Consider the following 22,849-nt stretch of genomic DNA (forward strand, 5'->3'; position numbering starts at 1 on the left):
ACTTCTTTGTCAGTATAATGTCCCTTTCCTTTATTGCTCAGCTAGAGTCTCACATACAAACAGAAACAGTTTATTGTGTGGAAAATAATCCTCTATTTTCACATTTTTCTTCTTCTTTGTGACCTTCAGAAGATGTTTAACAGAAAATTTACAGGTTGAACTGGTCAGACTATCTTCAGTCCTTCATCCTCTTCTTCCATATCACTGTCAGATTCTGCCCTTTTCTTTCCTGAACTTTCCATCTCTGTTTTATCTGTGGCTTCATTTTCAATTTGAGAGCCAACTACACTCTCTGATTTTTGTTCTTTTTGACAGAAACTTTAAAGGAATCTTCCGTCAACATTTGACTGCCTTCTGTATCCCTTGTTTCATTTGTAGTCTTCTTCCTTTCCTGAGACTTCTGTGAACTCTGTTCCTCGACACTTGTGTTATTCTCCTGATTGTCTTGTGTATCCATCCCTGCTTGACTTTGAGTTTGGACAATTTGCTCTAATTATCTTCCTCTCCTTAGCCTCTTTTTCCTGGACTTTGGCTGCTTTCTGACCAAGCTTCTCAGCAATTTCTTCTTCTATCTCTTTTATTTTGGTGCTCCCTGAATCTAAAAAAATCTAATAAATCTAACTGTCACGTGGACCATTATCACAAAAGTCATAATGGTCCACATGGGAAAATAAAACTGTTGGGCATTTTTTTAACCTTCCGACAACAGTTCTGATTGGCTTTAAAGGACAGGCAAAGGGGGAGAAAAGAAAGACAAAGAAAGATTGAAAAAAGAAATGATAAACAGAAGGACAAAAGAACTAATTAGACATACAAAAATACAGAAAGAAAGAAATCAGGAAGAAAGACAAAGACAGAAATCAGAGACGTGTCTGATTTTTGACATAATTTCAGTGTAAAAAAACATTTGAATGACTCCTTAAGTATGTTAACAAAGAGAGCCTTGATGATGGAGAGGAGATGTAAAACCCAGATTAATAAAATGGGTCATTGTAAGAGCTGGACGCTCAGCTAGCATTTTGCAGATTAGCATTCCAGAAAAAACATCTGGTTGACCAAATGTGGAAAGTTCAACCTCCTGATGGACATGGAGGCTTATTTTCTGAGCTCATTAACTGCTGTTATTAATAGCATTATGGTTCATGCTTTTATAGAATATAATGTTGATCAAACAATATGAAATGTTTGAGCTGAGCCCTAAACATCTTCCACAGTAATGTTAATCATGTAACACTGCAGAATAATCATTTTCAGTTTTCTGTGTAATGTGTCCTGAACCCTGGAGTTTTGGGCCAACAATAAAGGCTCATTTTATGTCTTGATGCATGCTCAATCATCCAGGTAAGTCAGTCTCAAAGAGCTGATTCTGTTCATGTGGATGTTTTCAGTGGGAGAAACGTTTCGTCACTCATCCGAGTGACTGAAGGAGTCTTCAAAGAGAGAAACAAAGCTTGATCAGTAACATAACAGCCAAGTAGAAAAGAGTTTGTCATGTCAGTCATTTGTCAAAATATGATTGTACAATACACACCAGCACAAAGCAGACTTTTTCTCTGTTCTCTAGTTTGGTGCTATGGTTTTACTGTAAGCTTATTAAAGTCCCAAGGATTGCAGAAATCAACCTTAAGGTGGCAGATGTACTGGTAACCTCCCTTAACGCACTGCAACAACACATCAGATATCACTGTTTCACCATTCACCATCAAAGCAGGCATTTTATTTCAAAGACAGAAATCTGGCCCATAGTGAAAGGAACTGACACATATCATGCGTTCCTTTGTTTGGCTAAGTGACTGGCAGAGAGTATGAAAGAAGTATTGATCTGTCTGAAAGGACAGACAGACAGCAAACATCCAAATAAACAGAGGCAACTGAAAAACAAACGGAAAATCAGCAGGACTGATCTGGTTATTTATTCTATGTGAATGAGATTTATTTGATTGTACGTCTGGTCAGCATGCCCCTCCAAGGTTGTCTTTTGCAATGGTTTGCTGTGGACTGGCAGAACTCATCTCAAATAACTTTAGTGATTTGATTTTTCTAGTTTCTCAACTCCAGACTCAACCCCTGGTTCCAGAGCCATGTGTTGACTATATCTAGCCAGTATCTCTCAACGTCCAGCGCTAACTTAGGCTCCCACTCCACCTGAGAGGTGACATTCATACCAGGAAATCAACCAATTACAAACCAAAAACAAAGACTGAGCCAGAACTATGCCCAAAGCTTGCTGATGCTACGGGAAGCAAATATTAGTGGAGGTGTATGTATATGTTTGACCCTGCAAGTCCAATTTTGACTCTGTGTGGATCAAAGAAAATCCAAAACATATTTAATCTTATTCTCCCAGTTCTTGTGTTTTAAAGTCATTAAAGGTGTATGTTGGATATAAATGGTTAAATTAACTGTTAAATTAATGATTAAAAGCCTCCAAATTACCATGAGTGGACAGGTCTAGGTCCTTGAAAGAAAAATAATATGAAATGAGTGTCTGAAGTCTTGCACAGGACTGTATCGCAGCTGCAGTTCGACAACGGCAATATTTATTTTTTATAAAAGGTTATTTCTATACAGCAAAATTGTTATTATTGACATTTGGTTTTTTGTCAGTGTTGAAAGACTCACATTTCCATAAATATGTTCCTGAAGGGTTATTTTCTTCCTGCTGCCACTTCCTGCACACGATATGAGTAAGTCACAGCATAGATACAAATGTTTTTTTCTCCTAGTAGACTGAAACTGTTCCTGTAAGCACAAAATTAATACAGCTGCTTTAGATAATTCATTCATTCTTTTCTTCTGAATAAATGGTGTTTGTGCTTAAAAGATAAGATGAGAAATCCTCATCTGCAGTGACTGTTTTTTCCTTCCAACTGCTGCCAAGTACTTGCTCCGAGGGTCATCGGATTGTTGAGGTTCTCTCTGTATTATTGTGGAGCTTTTATCTTACTTTATAAAGCACCTTCAGGGAACTGTTGTTGTGATTTGGCGCTGTAGAAATAAAACTGAATTGAAAGAGGATGATAATAGAGTATTCTTTATATTTCTGTTACATGACTGGTGTCTGACCTTCTGTTACTGATCTATAGACAAGTGTCTTTTCTTTGGTTTAACCTGACAGTAAATATGGGACAGACGCCGATTTTATGGAAGTGGTAGCGGCAGATGAGTGTGACTATCAGCAGGTGTCAATGGCTCCAGAGCGGGAACCACTCCAAGGCCCAATGCTGCACAAAGACAAAAACAAAGGCACGCACACACAGAAGAGGGGAGAGGCAGAGAGCTCGGGATGATGGGAAAACAACTGGAAACGGCAGGTGAAGCCAGCGAGGACACAGAGTACGACAGAGCGCTCCGAAATAAAGACGTCAGCTCAGTATGGATTACCTGTGCCATGACTGGGACTGCACAATAACGTATCTCAATAAAGCTACGCGTTCTGTGCCGACATGATGTCCACTTAAAAATACCCACGTCTTTTTTTTTTTTTAAACCAAGTCAGACACGGATTTTTAAACAAAATGCAACAATGTTGAAATATCGGAGGCAGATAGGGAAGTCAGACTCAGGAGGGGTGTGAGGAACAGTGCTAAACACTGCGGGTCAGATGATGACCATGTATAAAAATTCAAAGTGTTACTGAATGATTAAACAGCTGTTTAAAAACATTCTCAGAGATCAGCCATTAATCAGACAAGTGGAGAGTTCATGGTGGTTCAACATTATCATGTGTGAAATTCTAATACACATTCAGGAGCACTGAGCACATTGTTACTACATAGTTACTACATTGGTTATTTATGTAATTATATTTTATTTTTATAGCACCAAATTACAACAACAGTTGCCTCAGGGCGCTGTATAATATAAGTTAAAGACTACAATAATAATATGCTGTGTCGTCTGTCCGTCTGTGTTAGATCTGTCCAGCCCGCCTCTCTCTATGACAGCTGGAACACGTGGGCCCCCCTGTGCCCCTAAAATTGGATGAGTGGAAGAGGATGAACGGATGGATGTTTAATAACTGAAAGAGTAATGCTGCCATCTAGAGACTGAAAGATGGACCTTCGAACAAAATGGAGTTGCAATGGTTTCAATTCATGAATGGTTTCCTAGACAAGTATTAAACCAGCTTTCTCAGTCATGGTTTGAAATGCATCCACGCTTGGCCTAGAACTGGATTCTATGAACTCATTTCCCAAAGGAAGATTAGGGCTATTCCAGGACTAAATGCAAGGTCAGATTAAACCTTCCAGGACCTGGTTTAGCTGCAGTTTCTTACACCTCACCCAGGAGGCATCCGAATCAGATACCTGAACCACCTCAACTGGCTCCTTTCAACATGAAGAAGTATTGGCTCTACTCTGAAATCCTCTCGGATGACTGAACTCTTCATCCTATTTCTAAGCGAGAGGTCAATAAATAAACTGAGTAGCAGTCAGCTGAATACTCAGGAGTGGCTGGCGGTGCTCGAAAAACCAAGAGAGAATAATTGTCAAGCAGGTTTTCGACAGGCAGCTGGGAAATAGACAAACAAAGTTCGAGAACAAAATGCACAGGAGCCAGCAGCTTCAATCTGTCAGAAAGAGCAGAGCCATGAAGTCCTTAAATATCATGAGCCTGATGTGCCTCATTATTTAACCTGGAGTGATAGAAAGAGATAACAAAAGTCCCCCAGGACAAAAACAGACATCACAGGATTATCTCATTTGAAGAGGACATGTTTCTATTCCACATATAATTAATCAAATACCCATAAATTACACAAAAACATATTTCACATCAGATGACACAAGAACAGAAAAATGAGAAAGTAGAAAAAAATACAACAAGTTTCCATATATTCAGTACAAGCATGTGTGATTTCCATGCTCGTGGTCCATGGGCACAAATGTTTGGTGTGCCCTAGCCAACTTGTTTTTTTTTCAGTCATGTCATACAGGTATAAAATACCTTGGAGTCCACATTGACAATAAACTGGACTGGGCTACAAACACCACAGCACTTTACAGGAAGGGCCAGAGTCGTCTCTATTTTTTGAGGCGGCTGAGGTCCTTCAACATCTGCCAGAAAATGCTCAGGATTTTCTGCGAGTCTGTTGTGGCCAGTGCGATCCTCTATGCCGTTGCATGCTGGGGGAGCAGGCTGAGGGTCGCAGATGCCAACAGACTCGATAAACTGATTCGTAAGGCCAGTAATGTTGTGGGGATGGAGCTGGACTCCCTCAAGGTGGTGTCGGAGAGGCGGATGTTGTCCAAGATAAAGACAATGTTGGATAACACCTCCCACCCACTCCATGACATGCTGGTCAGTCACAGGAGCACGCTCAGTGAGAGACTGAGATTACCGAAAAGCACCACTGAACGACACAGGAAATCATTCCTGCCTGTGGCCATCTCCCTGTACAACTCCTCCATCTAACACACTGTTTACTGCAACAGCTACACCCTTCTTGCATATGTTCTTTTTCAGCTATTTATTAATAAGTGACTTTTATGTATATATATGCCTGTATATATTGTGCTATTCTTAGTTAGTGTATTGTCTGTCTCTGTTAATGTTTGTTTATAATGGAGCACTGTAACGAGAAATAATTTCCCCTGGGGATCAATAAAGTATTCTGATTCTGATTCTGATTATGTGAACATACATGTACGTATCTTACTCATACTGATAAAATACAGCTTCACTGAACAGTCTAAAGTGCTTGACTGACTAGATTAACAAAAACATTAAGATGCCATAATATTACATTTAATGTAAGTTTTTGTAAATAAATCATTTCGACGCAGTTTCATGTGTTTTGTACAAATATCAGGTGTTTCTTCACAGCTGCATGAAGAAGTCTTCTGAGTTGTACTCACCAAACTGAGGTCACACACAGAGCAGTCAAAGCAAACATCAGAACCTTTGACTGTAGAAATATCATAAATATATACATGCCAGTGCAAGGTTATATATTATATATTATATATATATAATATATAGTATTATATATTATAAATACTTACAGTTACCCAGATATCTCTTTAAGAATTCAATTAGACACATTAATATAATTAAAGAGCTGGATGATACTCACCATTGTACAGAACAGTACAGAAGCTGACTTTGAAGACTTTGGTGTATATAAGCCAACCATGACCCCGCTCTGCACACCTACAAAGTTTTATTAGAATTCATTCAAACATATCATGTTTACAGACAGAAAACATGACACGTATGCACACAAACACTACCAAGAACCAAACCTCTCTGGGAAGGTAATAACCAATGTTTTTTTTCTTGCTTTAAAAAATAAATCTTTGAGTGTGCCTAGTGATCTGATAATGTCCTCCATGAAACTAGTGAACTAAAACTTACCTAGAACTGCTCCTATTTTAAAAAGAAAATAGACTGTATCATTTAGTTACCAGGGGCAGCTTGTTCCTCATTTTCATATAATACTAAACAAAGCTTTAGTTCTGTATGGTAAATATGCAGCACTTTTCTTTGTGAGAATTCAAAGCATGTGTCATTCACCCATTCATACAAGCAGTTTATTTCCCTATGCCTAAGTGCTTTCTACATAACAGTCACACTCTGATGAACACATCAGGAGCAACTCAAGGTTCAGTGCCTCGCCCAAGGATTTGGCACAGAGACTAAAGCAGCCAGGATCAAAACAGCAAATAGTAAATGACAAGAATGGAAATGCTGCATGTTTCAGTTTGACTGAACCAGGGACATTCACATCCTTAGCCTTAGCTTATTGTCATTGATTTGATTGCATGGTTTTAGTGTGACATTGCAGGTATTAATAAAATGTATGTAATCTGCTCCAGGATGCCTCACTGTAGATGGACTTCATCATTTACCCCTAACAAATCCACTCTATTATCAAAACCTTGGCACAATTAGACAGGCACAACTTTCAGCCAATCATTACAGTTTCAACATTACCATTTATGGTCGATTTAATCTTTCTAAAAGTAGGCGTCCAATTGCAGTGCGAGACAGGAGAGGTTCTTCTTAAATTTACATTATAAAACGTTCAACTTCCTGGATCATGGTCTCCATCAACCAATTACAACGCCAGAAACCAGCATTGTGATTGTGGGCGTGGACCGGGCGTGAGGCGTACTTCGCGACTGCTGAAACGCATGCGCCACAAAGTCAGGGTTGGTTTCAGTGCAGGGTCAGAGGGAACAGCTGCTGTCACTTCAGAAGGTATGAGTACCTGAGACAAAATGCGAATGTAGTTTGGTTTGATTCAGTGGAGCTTTTCTATAAACGCGCGTGTGGCGCGGAAGTGGTTGTGTTTATAACAGCCAAGGCTAAAATTAGCCAGCACTGCAAGTTAGCCCACGCTATAACTCCAACCTGACCCTTCATTAGTTGCCAGCTAAGCAGCTCGCAACTTGCTGGCTAGCCTTCAGAGAGAACAGCTAGTGGGAAATGAATGAGCTATTTTGCTGCCCCGCTCCAGTTACCTCTCTGTTCGTCTTGGCGTGATTAATTTATGGTTATAAGCTAGCTGCTGGCCTGGTGACACAGGCGAAACAACCCGAGACCCAGCTAGTCGTGTGTGCCAGTCATTTGGTAGGAGGGTTAACGCTTAGCTAGTACTCTACTTGTATCACGTTTAAACGAAGCCCCTAAACTTATTTTCTATTTCTAGCAGGGAAAGTGTCTGATATGTCGCTGTACGGCATAATATTCACGACAAGCCTCGACTGCTGTCACAACCGTTAGCTTACACAAGCCTCACGTTTTTTCATAGCTGAAAACCAAATAATTCGTGGGTGTTTCCTGCAGCTCACTCAGAAAGTGTCCTCAGCGAGGAAGCCGAGTTTTGATTTAGCAACAGATAATTCATTTGAAACAACTGCGTTCACTAACCGTTTTTACAGGTTTCAGTGTAGTTCCGGTGTTGTGCCAAAAAGTGATTTCCGGCGTTTCTTTGTGTTTATGTCTAAAGTCTTTGGTTCTATTGATACATAGTCTGTCAACAGGAAATAAAGAAATCACCCGTCTCTTTAATTGTTCTACATTATAGTCAATCCAGTACTGTTTTGGCACTTAGAATAGCTTTATATAACTGTCATGGTATATTTGTTACAATCTCTGTGTTGAAAATGGCAATTTTAATTTCAGTGACATTTTTAAATTAATAAATAATGGATATATAAAAATTGCTTTGCCTAAAACAGATTGCTGTCATAAGGTAGAAGCTACAAATGTTCTTTCTGGCTTAAAATGGTTTGATATTATTCACAAAAAATATGTCTGACACATTTCATGGATAATAGGCCAAGAGGTAATTTACAAACATGCAAATACTGTGAATCACTTTGGCACAACACCGGTTTTCTTTCAAACACTCTTTTTCAGTATAGTGCTTTCTATTACACCACCAGAGTTTAAGTAGGGATGCACAGAATGTGTATAATGTATACATAAAGGTGTCTGCAGGACTGAGATTTTTCACGGTTGGTGTCTGACGAGATGATTATTGATGGCTTGGTTTGACTTACAGTTGGAAAAGTGAAATTTGGCTGAGAGGCGATACTTTTTGGGTCAAGTCTTGACCCCATAATGCATTCTCTATTGTTTAAGAGTGTAGACTGTATATAAACGATGGTTATGAAAGACTTGGAAACCAGTTTCTCGACAATTTTATGGGCTCAATCACTAGCAGGGCTCGCAAAATTTCAAAATCTCTGGTAGCCCTTCGGGCAGGCACTCTTCAGTTTTTGGTAGCCCAAAATAATTTTAAGTAGCCCGAATAAAAAAGAGAGCAATTTTTTAATGTTTTGTTTCCTTTACAATATTATACATTAAATTATAATATTATAACGGAAACAAAAATTAATCAGAAAATTGTTAAAATACAAATCACAACAACTGTATAAAAATTACAATCATCAACTCAAATACTTGGTTCTAATTGAACAGAAATTTCTATGAACTTGTAAGAACTGTGTAGAACATGAATCAGTCTGTGTCAGATCCTGAATCTGAAATTTCCACTGAAGTCACGGGTAAGAGGTAAGGGGAACCAAGATCGAGGCCATTTGCTTTTTGAAGTTTGCAAAGACTGCTAAATTTTGACAATGGTAGTTCACTCTTTGCAACATAGTACGCTTTTGAAAGATTTTTCAGGACTTCTTGTGCTTGGTTTATTTTTAGTATGTTTTTTGCAATTGCTGTTTGTTCTGGGAAAGATACTGCAGACTGGGCAATAATACATTTCTTGCATTTCTCATGGGTTCTGATGGGGTCTTTCTTAAAATTACTGGTTCCAGTAACAAAGGTGCTTGTTGACTCAGATATCGAGGGAAACTCACGACACACCTGGCAGAACATCATGTTATTTAGCTCGTCATATTCCAGCCACATAAATTCTTGAAACCAAAAAAGCTGAGCTTTCTTTTTGCCTCGTAGTCTGATTTGTAATAAGTTTTCCGTTTTGTGGTCGGCTTTTCATTGGCTGCCCCTTCTTCACCCTGACCTGTCTTATTTGGCTCAGCAGAACTAAAATACCGGCGTAAATCCTGCTGTTTTTACACATGTACTTACATAACGGTCAGCGATTCTCTGCGCAATCAACCTCTCACATGTTTAAGCTTGCTGTGGGAGATTTCACTTGTCACGTTTGAATAGTAAGCTAATGAGTGATAAGATGATGTCAGAGGAATTGGTGCGCAATTAATCGTCACTCACCAATCAGTGCTGCCGCTCTCTATACACCGTTCGCACGATCGCAAAGTGAAAGCAAAAAAGAAGCACAAATTCAAACGCGATTTCAGTTTGTCACATATTGACAGTGGCTCATCGATGCCAATGACATAATTACTCAGCTACATTTGCGAAAGAAAATGCAAAAGCATTGACACATTTTTTTCCTTCCTATGATAGCCCGACGGGCAGGGCTGAGATAGATTTTGGTAGCCCGACTGGAAAAATCGCTAGCCCCGGGACGTCGGGCTAGCGATTTTGCGAGCCCTGACTAGCTTCATATTTATTACAACAAGTTTAAGTTTATAAATATTTTTTTCATCCTCATTAGAGTCAAAAGGTAGAATAAATAGAATCACTAGGGTTGTCACGATACTATTGATACAATACCGTATTCAGTACCACTGGGAAGATTTCGACTGCTCCATCCTGCAACAATGGAAATAATAGTGAAGCAGTCAAAGTTAATTTTCCCAGTTATAAGTAAAATTTAACAAATAAGAATTTAAGATAAAGTTTAGACATTTGATTCATTTTACAAATTTAGAAAATTTCATTTCAGATGTGGCCGATGACAGGGAGGTCTGGGCTTCCCTGCTTAGGCTGCTGTCCGCGCAACCTGACTTCAGACGAGTGGAAGAAAATGCATGGATGATTTATCGTTTTAATTATCATTGAAGAAGAAGAAGTGGTTGTCATAAATGTTCGTCCAGCGTGATTCATTCTTGAAGATGGAGCCTCTGTTTAGAGTTTTTCACATTAAACAAATCTCAAAGTTAACGGTGATATCTGAGTGTTTCTTAGTGTCAGACTAGTCACCAGGAACGTCGCTCGTTGGAATGCACTTGAGGTTTTTGTAAAAGTATTTTCCAATTCCATTTGTTCATGGTGACAGCAGCACGCCCTTTATCAGCAGCTTTGGTAACAGATTTGTTGTATTCGCGTTCAGGCACTGCTTTTTTGTCAACTTGTGTTTCTGATAAATTCCCGTTCTCTGACTCTACAGATTGTTTTTGTGCAGTTTCTTCCGTTTTTGAGCAGAAAATAAAATTGCTTTAAATCCTAACTGATGGTCTATTGGTGGATAGATACACTGATATATTTACGAATCCTCAAGACAATAGTTAATTAATTTTTTTGCTTTAATGCTTCATTTAATGCACATTTAGTGCTCAGTTGTGAACCCATTATGAATGTGAGTATTGCACTGCGACTAAAAATAGGAGCAGCATGTGAATAAAAAGCATCACATTAAGCCCGCTCAGCCCGCAGGATTTAAACAAAAAGAAACATGACACGATAACAGCGAGATCAAGCCATTTTGGGACACACGGAGACTATTTTAATAAACGATTTAAATAAAGAGTATTTAAAAATAAAAAACAGTCTGGATTGAAGACATTCCCTGAATGATGGTGGTGGAAACCCCACTCTAACACACTGGTCTGAAATACTCCACTTGGTTTGGCTTCTGTTGACTGCATAATGTGGGACTGACATCATTTTAATCCCTACCACACCGGTCACTGAGCCCTCGCGTCCTAAGAATGGAGAAAAGAAATATGCCATCATAGAATGAAACTGATTACTTAGAACTCCAGGCCTCGAGGGCTGCTGTCCTGCTTGTTTTCCAACTAACCTGTCCTTATAGCTTCTTATTGGCAAATCACACCTGATCCAGGCAATCAGCAGCAGGTAGGGCAGGGATATCTCAAAAACGAGCAGGATACTGGCCCTTGAGGACTGGAGTTTGACACTCAGAACAACTGTGGACTGATTAACAATGACTCTCACTGGGAAAAGTAGACCCAAACCATGGAAGCTAAATTCCCCCCACAGCACTATAGAGTCCTTGCCCTGCAGGTTTAGGCTTTTCCTTGTCATTTGTCACCTGACTTTAGATTTGAAAAACCTAGACTGACCTACCAAGTTGATAACCACCATTACTTGCATATCGCAGTTGTTGGTTTACTGGAAGGCACGTAGCTCCAGGCTGTCCCATGTATGTTGAATTGGCCGTTGCAGGATGGCTCCCCCTGTCCTTTGTGAAAGTAAGAGGGAAACACTTTGTGGTGGATGAAGTGAAGGGCAGAAATGGAACCAGATTGGTAAAACCTCTCTTCTATTGTAATCAATTTGTATTGTGAAAACGAATGTCTATGTAATGGTTCGCTGAGGTACAAGCTTAGCTTAAAAACTGATTTGTAATGTGTTGATGTCTCACTGACAGGCCTCGATACTGTGGCGCAGAGTAACAGTGGTTAATGGTGTGCTTTCTCTCTCTGTCTCAGCCTGGTTGTCCATCCAGCATCATGGGAAAGAAGAGTCGAGTGAAGACTCAGAAGTCAGGCTCAGGAGCTATGGCTGTGGTTTCCCCCAAGGAGATGATGAACCTGATTGCTGAACTGTTGCAGAGTATGTCTCCATGCAAAGTGCAGAAATAGAACAGTTTGTGTGCACGTACACTGCTCTATTATTTTGTGAATACAACCAATATACCGATAACTGAGGCTATAATCAGTTACCTAACAATATAAATTATAATATTTTTGATTTACACACCAGTAAAATTACAAAAGAGGTCAGTGAGACTGATGTGTTGATGCTGAACACCGGATGATATTTAAAGTGTTAAATTTAACAGGCAAAACTATGAAATGCTCATTATGCCCAGGTGGGAAATGGTAAAATAAAGTAAAATGGAGACACAGTCCGTAAGCATCATCAGAGCTGCATTCTACACTGCAATGTTGGGACTTTTGAGGTGCCGTCGAAAATAAATACAGTAGCATACAGACAAGCTGTTTATGTAAGCTAATACTAGCTTAGTTGTGTGTTTTGTTCAGCTGTGCAGACTGCTCTAAGTCCTGATAGCTGAATGCAAAATGGTAGATACAGAAAGTGGCCCTGATCCTGCAGCATCAGCAGACGTTAGACCAGTGACTTTCTGCAGATGTTCAGCAGCCTTCATGTGCTGATTTCTGCTCTGTGCTTGAATATTTATTGTTCCTTCTGGTTTCTTGGTTAAGGTGGCTGTATAGTTGAAGTGTTGACAATGTGTTTTCCCAGAATGCAGCAGTGCAGCAGCGTCTGCTGGTAAAGAGTGGGAGGAGTACATCCAAATAAGAGGCTTGGTGGAAAGAATCCGCAAAAAGCAGAAGGGTAAGTACGTGTATAGTATTATGTTAACACATGATTGAGACTTACCATACCCATCCCATTGGACTAAATAAGTAAAAATAATAATATTTGTTTTGTGTGTATGTGTTCAGGCATGTCCATTGTGTTTGAGGGCAGCAGGGAGGACCACTTCCCTGAACTGATGTCTTGGGCTAAGGAAAATGGGGCCTCCTGTGAATGCTTCACTGTGGCCAACTTTGGGAAGGAAGGCTATGGCCTGAGGGCCACCAGAGACATCAAGGTTTCTACTTTGATTTTTGATTTTTAGAAAATATTTTCAAGTTACCTCCTACTTCACCATCACATGACCAAACATGTGATATTTGATAGAAGAATAGCTTTTTATACTAGAACTGCCAAAGAGTTCATTTTGAGTCCCAGAACTCGAAAGCAAAACTTCATAGTGTCTTATTTGAACACTTTTCCTAAAATGTATCATATAATTTTGGGTTGTGTGTAATTAAAATATAAAATGTTAAAATTTAAAAAAATTGTTGCAAACCTGTAGGTTTTTGCAACAATTGGGTCTACAAGGGTTCTCTAAAGGAACCGGTTCTTCTAGAGAACTGGTTCCCAGTAGTTCAGTTCCTTGGAATTGTTATTCCGCCCATCAATCCTGGTTATCCGTTCCACTTGCACAAAGGGCAAGAGCGCAGTGGTAAAGTGCAACTTGAGCCCTGAAAGCCCTGCACAGCCTGCATGCTAACGTTAAGCTGGTCAAGAGGCCAGAGTGATGTTAGGCGAGTGAGTGCCGACTCCAGCCCAGGAGACAAACCATTAACTTCAACAGGTGACAAACTGATGAGCAGTCAGGCTGCAGCCTCCGTTACCTGCTGCTCATGTTTCTAAAGTAGAATTGCTGTAAGGTCTGTTTGTGCTGGTTTTCATCTTTGTGTTCATATCTAAACACTGAGAGAAAGATGGTTTGTGTGTCCTCATTAGCATAGAGATTTGTGTTGGTGTGTGAGGCTGTAGCTGTAGGTTTATATCGTTAAGTGGTAATTATGAGACGATGTGCATGAGCAGCCAGAGATCGAACCATGAAACCATCAAACAGTTCTGATTAGTAATCATTACTCTACCTCCAAAGCTATACCCACCCCGAATCAGCATCGCTAAATTCATATCATTTCCTGTCCCTATACTGGTCACCCAGTAACATTTCATATTTACTCACAGCAGCTTTCATATCAAAATGTGTCATTATACAGGGGTCAGAATGGCTAATGTTAGACATGGAGATTGATGGATGAACATATAGGAGACTGTAGTTATTACATGGCTTATATTGAACCACATCAGAGGGGGTGGAGTGGTTGACAAATGAGTGGAGAGCTGGCTGCTGGTTCCTGGCTGTGCAGAGCAATGGGAGCGCGTTAGCTGTCCAGAGTGTGGAGAATGAATCTGAGCAAGTAAAGGTGAACTCCAGAGCACAGCAGTAGAGTCAGTTATGACAGTTTGCTGGTAATGGCTGTATTTGTTTTTAGCATGCCTTTACGGTTTCCTTTATCTGGGGCAAGTGTTGGCTATGCGTCCATCATTTTTATGCAAAAGGTGTTTTTGGCATCATGGCTTCACATCTTTATGCCACACTTGGTTTGTTTAGCAAAGATGTATTACCTGAAACTACACCTGCCTCTGGAAGCTACCAACTGCCCTAATCAGACCAATCAGTGCCAGGGAGATGGTGCTACTTGGATAACTGTGCAGCAGACACAGATATCTCTGAAAGTAGCAGGTTAGTCCTACCTGTCTGCTCTGATGCTGCAGAATATATATGAATTGTGTTCTTGGCTGGTGGACCTGATTCACTGCATAAATGACCTCACTCAGCACTCCAAAAACTTTCAGTACATCAATGTTAAATCCATTTAAAAATCAGAAGTTGATAAATGCTCTGACCACTTGGAAGAGGCTGACCATGTGATCTGTTGTACTCAGTATTATTTACTGTGTGGTTTACAGGCAGAGGAACTATTCCTGTGGATTCCCAGGAAGATGCTGATGACAGTGGAATCGGCACAGAACTCAATACTGGGTAAGAAATTAACTTATTTACAATTCATAGCTCATTCCATACAGTTTTAATGTAAAGAGGGCATCGTAGCACCCAGATCTCTTCCTCTGAAAAGTATTCCAAGTCTGCAGAGTCAGCCTGTCGGCCTGCTGCAGGACACGTGCTGGGTCAGTACAACAGGAGAAAACAAACGGATTGTTGGACAGGTCCAGCAGTGGAGAGGAGACATGTCGCAGAGACGATGCATGTTTGATTTGCTGCAGTAAATACTTTTATATAATCTATAATCTGAAGACAGAACAACACAAAGGTTGTTTATTAGTCAGCTTTCATTTTTGGCACGTTCATAGCTCTCTTTTCGCACGTTTACTTTACTTATTCTAACATCAGCCAGCATATGTAGAAATAATTTTAATAATACTGTGATATGAAGGGTGTATCCTGTTTTAACTAAAGGCCATCAAAGCTGGCGGTGCATTTAAAACACAAGTTATATGCTGTGCCCCTCCAGACACATGGCACATGTCCATGTGACAGACTTGCATACTGTGGAGTCACTGCAGCCATTGCTGCTGTCGGCAGAGTGAAACGTCAGATTCCCTTTCTCACAGTGTTTTGGTCCTTACTGGTAAACTGAAGCAGTTTGAAACTAGCTCATTGTTTGAATGCACCTTAAAACACCATGAACAAGAAGTTTTTGCTCCTTGTATTCACTGGGATCAAACCCACCAAAGGACATTGCTGGGTGCTGCTCACTGGAGTTGTTGCCACCAGTTTAGCCACAGTTTCTTTTCTCAGTGGTCAGAATTGGGTTGACCTGGATCTTCACTGTAAAAGGAACTGGACTCCGTCAGGATGCAGCAATGTTTAAATCGTTGTTACGGAAGAGAAAACAATCACAATGTAACGTGTTTTAATCTCACGGTAGTTTACTTATAATATTATAAACCTTCAAAAATGATGGAATTTTAAAAACTGAATAAATAAATGCATAAAAATATGATTTCTGGGCATATGACCCTGTGACCTCTTTATGGCAGGTCCTTTGTATAGCCAGGATCGGATCCTGCAGGCCATGGGGAATGTGACGCTGGCCCTCCACCTGCTATGTGAGCGAGCCAACCCTGCTTCCTTCTGGCTACCATACATCCGCAGTCTTCCTCAAGAATATGACATACCTCTGTACTACCAGCAAGAGGATGTGCAGCTCCTACTGGGCACACAGGCTGTGCAGGATGTCCTCAGCCAGTATAAAAACACTGCACGCCAGTATGCTTACTTCTACAAACTGGTACAGGTGGGCAGATACACAAAACAAAACACAGGTTGTCAGCATGACCCAAGTATCAGTGGGCACTGAACATAAAATGTATGAACACAATCTAATCTTAACCTGATATTAAAGCCTGAGGTCTGTTAAATGGTAAAGTTTGCTATCTTTTAAAGGAAGGTTGGAGGTTGATAACTAGGTCAACTGGCAGCTTTTTAAGTTGTGACTTCATTACTGCCAGCTTGAAGGCCCATCAATAGACAAAGACTGAAGATGTAGGACGACTTTGACCAATCCTATAGGAATGTGGTCCAATAGAGATGGAGAAGGAATTCTCAATCAGCTGGAGTCAATCTAAATGCCAGTAGTATTCCAAGTACCTGTACGTAATGTGTCTATGGTTATGAATATTTTTTTTTTTTCTAGTGGTTAAAATGTTATTGTGAAAATGTATTCATTACTGATTAAGGATAAAGGGATGCTTGGCTCAGTAGAGCTCCGACTCTTTGCCAGCCTGACTCCAGTGATGGGAGGAAAGTTGTTTGATCAGTACGATGTTACTGAGAGCTTACTTAACAAATCATTTCTCAGGTTAAATGAAGATCTAAGTTAGTAAAACGGGCTTCACGTTTTCAGAGGAGTTACTCGACCTCTGTTGGAGCAGAGTTTGGGTAGCTGCTCTGTGTTGTGATGACACATGGAGTTCACCATATTTTCACCATATTTTCTAGTCTTTGGCTTGGAAGGAAGTTGGTTTGGAAACATATTTGGCGATGCTTCATCTCCTGCTTTGCGTTTATGTGGGAGCCCCGTCAAAAACCTGTCCACAGTGTCCAAGTGCTATTTTTTTTTTTTTTTTTTTTTTTTTTTTGATACCGAGCCCCCCCTGCAATGGCTCTGCGCCCCCCCTAGGGGGCGGGCCCCACACTTTGGGAACCTCTGCCATAACAAGACAGATCAAGAGAACTATGGGAGACCTGTGATGTCCACGATACAGCCCAGTTATTTCATCTATAACAGCAGTTTGAAGTGTGGAGGCTGCAGTGCATTTGTTGAAAGGGGCTGTGACAGGGATTGAGGTGATGCTTAGATAGGTGTGGGACTAGTTTAACAAACCCAGATACAGAGTCTGTAGTAATGATCCAATATCCACTGTCTTTTACATTGGGGGGGGCTTTTACCGAGGTGTGCCCAGCGAAGTGCCAGTTGAGTATAGCAGGGTTGTCATGTTGCTGTCCCCACCATGACCAGGAGAGGGAGGCATTGTGTCAGGATTGACATGGAGAAGAAAACCAAACATCTAAAATTAGCAAAGGAGTTCCAGATGGGGCCGAACCACAGATGGGCTCCTGTCGTCACAGATGAACTACGGATTATGATCTGATATTTTCCCTTCTTTGGAATTCAATTGGCTTATGAGCTTCTAATCAGACTGTGATGGGTAGAGAAGGATTTTTTTGTTTTCTAAATCAAAACCAGCACAATCTTTTTTTTACAGTTAGGAGAAAGATTCAGTTTGTGAACTTGTGAAGATCACACACTGGCTTTTTCTGTCCAGTTTAATGTGCCAACAAATTGAGTGAGATGTAGAGAGTGATTATATGTTGAAATGTTGCTTCACAGCCTCAGACAACAGATAGTGGGATGCTAATCTGAAAATATGCTAATGTTCCATTATTAATCTCAATCATGGTGAAATGCCAGCTCAGCTTTGATCAGAACTTTCCACAGTTCTCTCTGAAGTCGGCCTCTTCTTCTTAAGAGGCAACAAAAGACCACTTTTTCAAACGTTTCTTTTAGGTGTGTTTTTAATTGGATGACAAACAGGAAGTACAGCTCATTTTGCATAATGACAGCAGGCATGAATGAGACCTGTGTGGCTGAATCATTTTTTTTCCAGATGCACATATAATGGAGTGTCCCTGTTTGAATGAATATATATCTATATTCTCATGGGATGGATGAAAGTTTGTTTGTTGTTGTTTTTTGTTTTGTTTTGTTTTTTGATGTGAAACCCAAACAAAGGTAAACACTTTGGTTGCTACTCTTTCATTGCACCTCCACCAGGGCCTGACATCGTTGTTTAAGCCTTTAGTTTAGATTGAAGAAGCATCCTGGTCCTGCTGGGACTTTGGTCACTTTTGGTTTCTTGACAGGTCGATGAATCGCTGATGTGAGTCTACAGTGTAGTGTTCAGCCACGATACACACTGACACATTTGGTGAAAACCAAACCCTTTATTTTAATTGCACAGTATTCCCATACTGATTGTTGAGCAGTGATGGAGAGATGAAAACTCCTTCACATTGATGAGAGACTGATTAAAATCATTAAGAAATACGACTTCAGAGTAACTGCTGCTAAAGGTGATCGTTTAAGTTATTGAGTTTTGGGCGAACTTGGTTTGTCACACACTGCTTCTGTGTTTTAGTTTGGTTTCTGTTAAATAATGGCATGAAACTATAAGGTCCAATGTCATGTGTGGTTGATCTGAGCTTGTATCTACCTAACTGTAGACTCTGGTAAGGACCTGCTGATCTTTTCCTGGCAGGTGAAAAGATCAGCAGATCCTTTACACAGGGCCAGGTAGGCTTGAATAACCTTTTTCCATTTAATAAATGAAAACAGCATTTCTTATTTACTTAATTGTTTCTTTATTAGACAGGAAATGCCCCCTTGTTCTCCTCTCCTTCCCTCATACCCTACAGTCACGGGCAGATGGCTGCCCCTCTCTGATCCTGGTTTCTTCCTGTTCAAAGGGAGTCTTTCCCTTCCCCCTGTCACCAGGTGCTCGGTCACAGGGGCTGGTCTAATTGTTGGGGTTTTTCCTCGGTTTTAGGGTTTTAAACCCTACAATACAAAGTGGCTTGACGCCATAGTTGTGTTGATTTGGTGCTAAATGAAAGAAAATGTATGGTATGGTTTTTCTGTGTACTGTAAGGTCAGAGCAATAGTGTACAACTGCAGGGTCTGTATTAAAAAAGAAAAGGGAAAAAATGCTGCAGCTACTCTGAACTTGACTTTATCAGGAGGAGAGGTTGTGCATGCACGCACGCCTGCCTCAGGGTAAAATGGTGTGTGACCACACACCATTTTACCCCGCATGCAGTGACACTGATTCATCCCTACAGATGAATTCAGAGAGCCGTACTTGTTAAGTTAAAGAAAGTGACCAAGTTCTTCCCAGCCGCTCCTCATAAATCAGCCAGCTTGATAAATTGGCCAGTGTTAGCCATTTGCATATACATCAGTCTGAGTGTAGAGCTCAAACAGATATGTTCATAAATACTGTTAGTATCACAGTTTGTCTATAGAGTTTACCTCAAACAGCCCCCGTCCTGGGTCGGGTGGGCCAATGTCCCTCTACAAACAAGTCTTTAGCAGCCATTGTGAAGTGCTGCCCAGCTGTTTATTATTGTGCGATCTATTGTACAATATAAAGCGCCTTGAGGCGACTTTTGTTGTGATTTGGCGCTATATAAATAAAATTGAATTGAATTGAATTGTTGGTGGTTGTGTTGAAGCGTCACCTAAACCACCTTTATTTTTAGTGGTCACTGCAAGAAAGTACTACATGTGTAGAATCACAGCTGTAAGTAAGTGTTGAGTTAATTTCCCCCAAACTAAGATTTAAGAAGATGCTTTTGTTTGCAATGGGAAATTTATATCTATCGCTGTTGGTCCTGACACACATACAGGCACATACACACACTCTAATTATATTAGTGTGCCTGCATGTATACATGCTTAGATGTGTGTGTCTGTCTGTATACATATATAATAGTAAACACACACTGTCCAACTCTAGTTTTAAGATCATTCCAGCACATCTCTAATGAAAACTGTGGTTTTTACATCAAAAAAGCAAAGTTTAGAATATTGTCATTACCTTGCCAAGCAGGTTTGTGAATGCGATAACTCGAGAACAAAGGGACATGGAAGTTTTACATTGATACTACACGTCAGACGAGTTTGAATCTCAGTGACCTCGAGGTCAAGGTCAGAGGTCAAGTTGTCTGAAAATCTCATGAATGCAGTGACTTCAGAACAAGGCAACATAGGATTTTGAAATTGATACCGGGGTGTATCTACTAAGAGGAAGACCCCAGTATCTTTGATATCTCCCATGTTTTGAATTTGTTTCTGTTTATAATACACATGCTTTACTTATGTCTAGGCCTGCTCAGGGATACCCTCGACAAGGCCCAATGCTTTATTTGGTGATGTGTTAGCAGAGGTTTTTCTGACATTAGTTAGTACATATGCACATGCATATATCCAACATGCGGGGCAGAGGGACGGTGGAATGAATGTGGGCGGTGTATGTGTTATGGGGGATGGGGGTTTGGGATTGAGGAAGGTACATTCAGGTCAGTTCAAATCCAATGTGACAAGCTAATTTTCCAGCCCGGTCATCTGAGGAGGAGGAGGAGGAAGAGGGAGTGCGTGTGGTGCATGGTGTGCTAGGAAGGAGGATGGATCAGATGAGAGGACACATACCTCCATGAGCCATCCTAGCTCAATCGTCAAGCTAAATGGAACCCAGAGCTGTTGCTGTTTTAGTTGTGCTACAGAGACACTAACCTGTTTGCACTGCTACATCGAAGGACTTTATGTTTCCAAAGAAATTTAAGGCCCTAATCAATAAAAACTGGCCTTGGATTACACTATAGTTAGGCTGAGGTTTAAAGAATTGGGGCTGGTGTTGAGGGTAGTTATCAGAAAATGAGTGAAACTATGTAATGTTGGCTGCAGTGATGGAATCATGACTGTGTGTGGGGTTGATGTTGAGATCACGTGAATGTTGATCATCGTGAAAAATGGGAATTTGTACAAAACTGTACTGTTTTAAGGAAATGTAAATCGTTCCATTTAAATGGAACAAATATTTATGTGACCAGGAACAAAAAGGAACAAAGATATACAGCAGTTTCATTATTCATTATTGTCAAGGATTTAAACTGTTTCATAAGTAAAAATATTTTCAAGGAACTTTTCAGCATTAAGGCTAACCGGTGGATTCTTCTGTATCAGTGCAGGTAGCCAACGATAGTAAAACTACTGACTGCTTAAGAGATGCAGTGAAAGTGGACAGTATACTTTGTTTTTTGTGTTTTTGTGTTGTTGTTTTTTTAAAGATAAAAGTCATGGCTGCAGCCCGGGGCGTTCCAAAGTGATCCCTGTTAGACCGATCTTTAGGTCCTAATTTTCCACCAAGTCATCGGTTCTGTTACCCGTCAGAAAACTGGTGTAGTACCATCTGTACTGCAGTACACATCCTGTAAAAACTTCATTTATTCAACTTCAGACAGCATTAAAGTAAAATTTTATTTATATAGCACCTTTCAAGATAAAATCACAAAGTGCTTTACAGAGGCAGAACACATTAAAATCTAAAACAAAACAAAATCAACCAAAAGCAAGTTTAAACAGATACGTTTTTAACTGCTTTTTAAAAGACATGACTGAGTCCACAGATCTCAAACTCAAAGGGAGCGAGTTCCAGAGTCTGGGAGCCACTGATACAAACGCTCTGTCACCTTTTGTTTGTAACCTTGTATGCTGGACAACCAGCAACCCCTGGTCACAGGACCTCAGGGACCTGCTGGGGTGATAAGAAAGAAGATCACTTATGTAAGTTGGAGCTACACCATGCAGGGCCCTATAAGTCATGATTATGATCTTAAATTGGACCCTGAACTTGACAGGGAGCCAATGCAGTTGAATCAGCAGGGGAGTGGCATGGGAGTGTTTGTGATGCTTTGTCAGAAGCCTAGCAGCAGCATTTTGAACACCCTGCAGTCGTTCCAGGGAGGCATTACTTAAGCAAGTAAACAAAGAATTACAATAGTCTAAACGAGATGAAACAAAAGCATGAATAATCATTTCCAATTCAGAACGTGACACAATGGCACTCAGCTTAGCGATATTTCTTAAATGGTAAAAACAAGAGCAAACCAAAGATTTAACGTGTGTGTCCAGCGTCAGAGCTGGATCAAATGTAACACCAAGGTTCCTAATGGATGATTTAATATAAGAAGCAAGAGGGCCTAGACTTTTAACCACGAGGGGAACAAAGTCTATGACAGTTTGTAAAGCCATGCTCCATGCTTTACAATGGCTTTAATGCATGTAGTGTTTCATGTCCACTTTAACAAGATCCAAATGGACCAACTTGTTAAGGAAAAGATCATCATCAACGATGATGTAAACTTGCTTTTTAATGTCACGTTGGACCTTTTTAACATGTGAGTCTGTAGAAACTGACTCTTTTTTGGGGGGGAGCCAGCCTAAAGTGGACAATCGATAATTTACTCACTTTTAGTCTTATGTTATCTCTTGTTTAATACTACGAAAAAGTATACTGTATGTTGGTGTCACTTAGCTTCCTGGTTGAGCAGGTGACTATATGTCACAAGGCCTCAATACAGTGGCCTGGGTTCAGCTTTGACCCAGAGACCTTTGCTGTCTCCCCTCACCGTCTCACCACACTTTCCTTTCTTAAAATAAATAAAAAATGGTGTTAAAAATGCCCCAAAAGTGTTGACGTAGTGTTTTCAATATTCAAATGGATATTTGAATAATCACATTGGACGACAGCAGGGTGCTGCGTGCTGAGTCACGTGCTTGGTCCGTTCTTCAGCAGCACTAAACTGTGGTAACTG

General features: G+C 40.3%; 1 protein-coding gene across 1 annotated transcript in view; it reads left to right on the forward strand.

Moving 5' to 3' along the window:
• The first annotated feature begins 7,101 nt into the window (after positions 1-7,101).
• The window catches only part of setd3 (SET domain containing 3, actin histidine methyltransferase), a 28,078-nt gene continuing 12,330 nt past the window's right edge, over positions 7,102-22,849 (forward strand). Inside the window, exons 1-6 of the mRNA XM_031736970.2 lie at positions 7,102-7,206; positions 12,009-12,132; positions 12,787-12,879; positions 12,990-13,138; positions 14,863-14,935; positions 15,955-16,211. Coding sequence (XP_031592830.2) covers positions 12,030-12,132; positions 12,787-12,879; positions 12,990-13,138; positions 14,863-14,935; positions 15,955-16,211 — 675 coding nt within the window. The 5' untranslated portion in view covers positions 7,102-7,206; positions 12,009-12,029. The remainder of the gene's footprint in view (positions 7,207-12,008; positions 12,133-12,786; positions 12,880-12,989; positions 13,139-14,862; positions 14,936-15,954; positions 16,212-22,849) is intronic.

This window comes from Oreochromis aureus, linkage group 19, assembly GCF_013358895.1.
Source record: "Oreochromis aureus strain Israel breed Guangdong linkage group 19, ZZ_aureus, whole genome shotgun sequence".
NCBI lineage: Eukaryota > Metazoa > Chordata > Actinopteri > Cichliformes > Cichlidae > Oreochromis > Oreochromis aureus.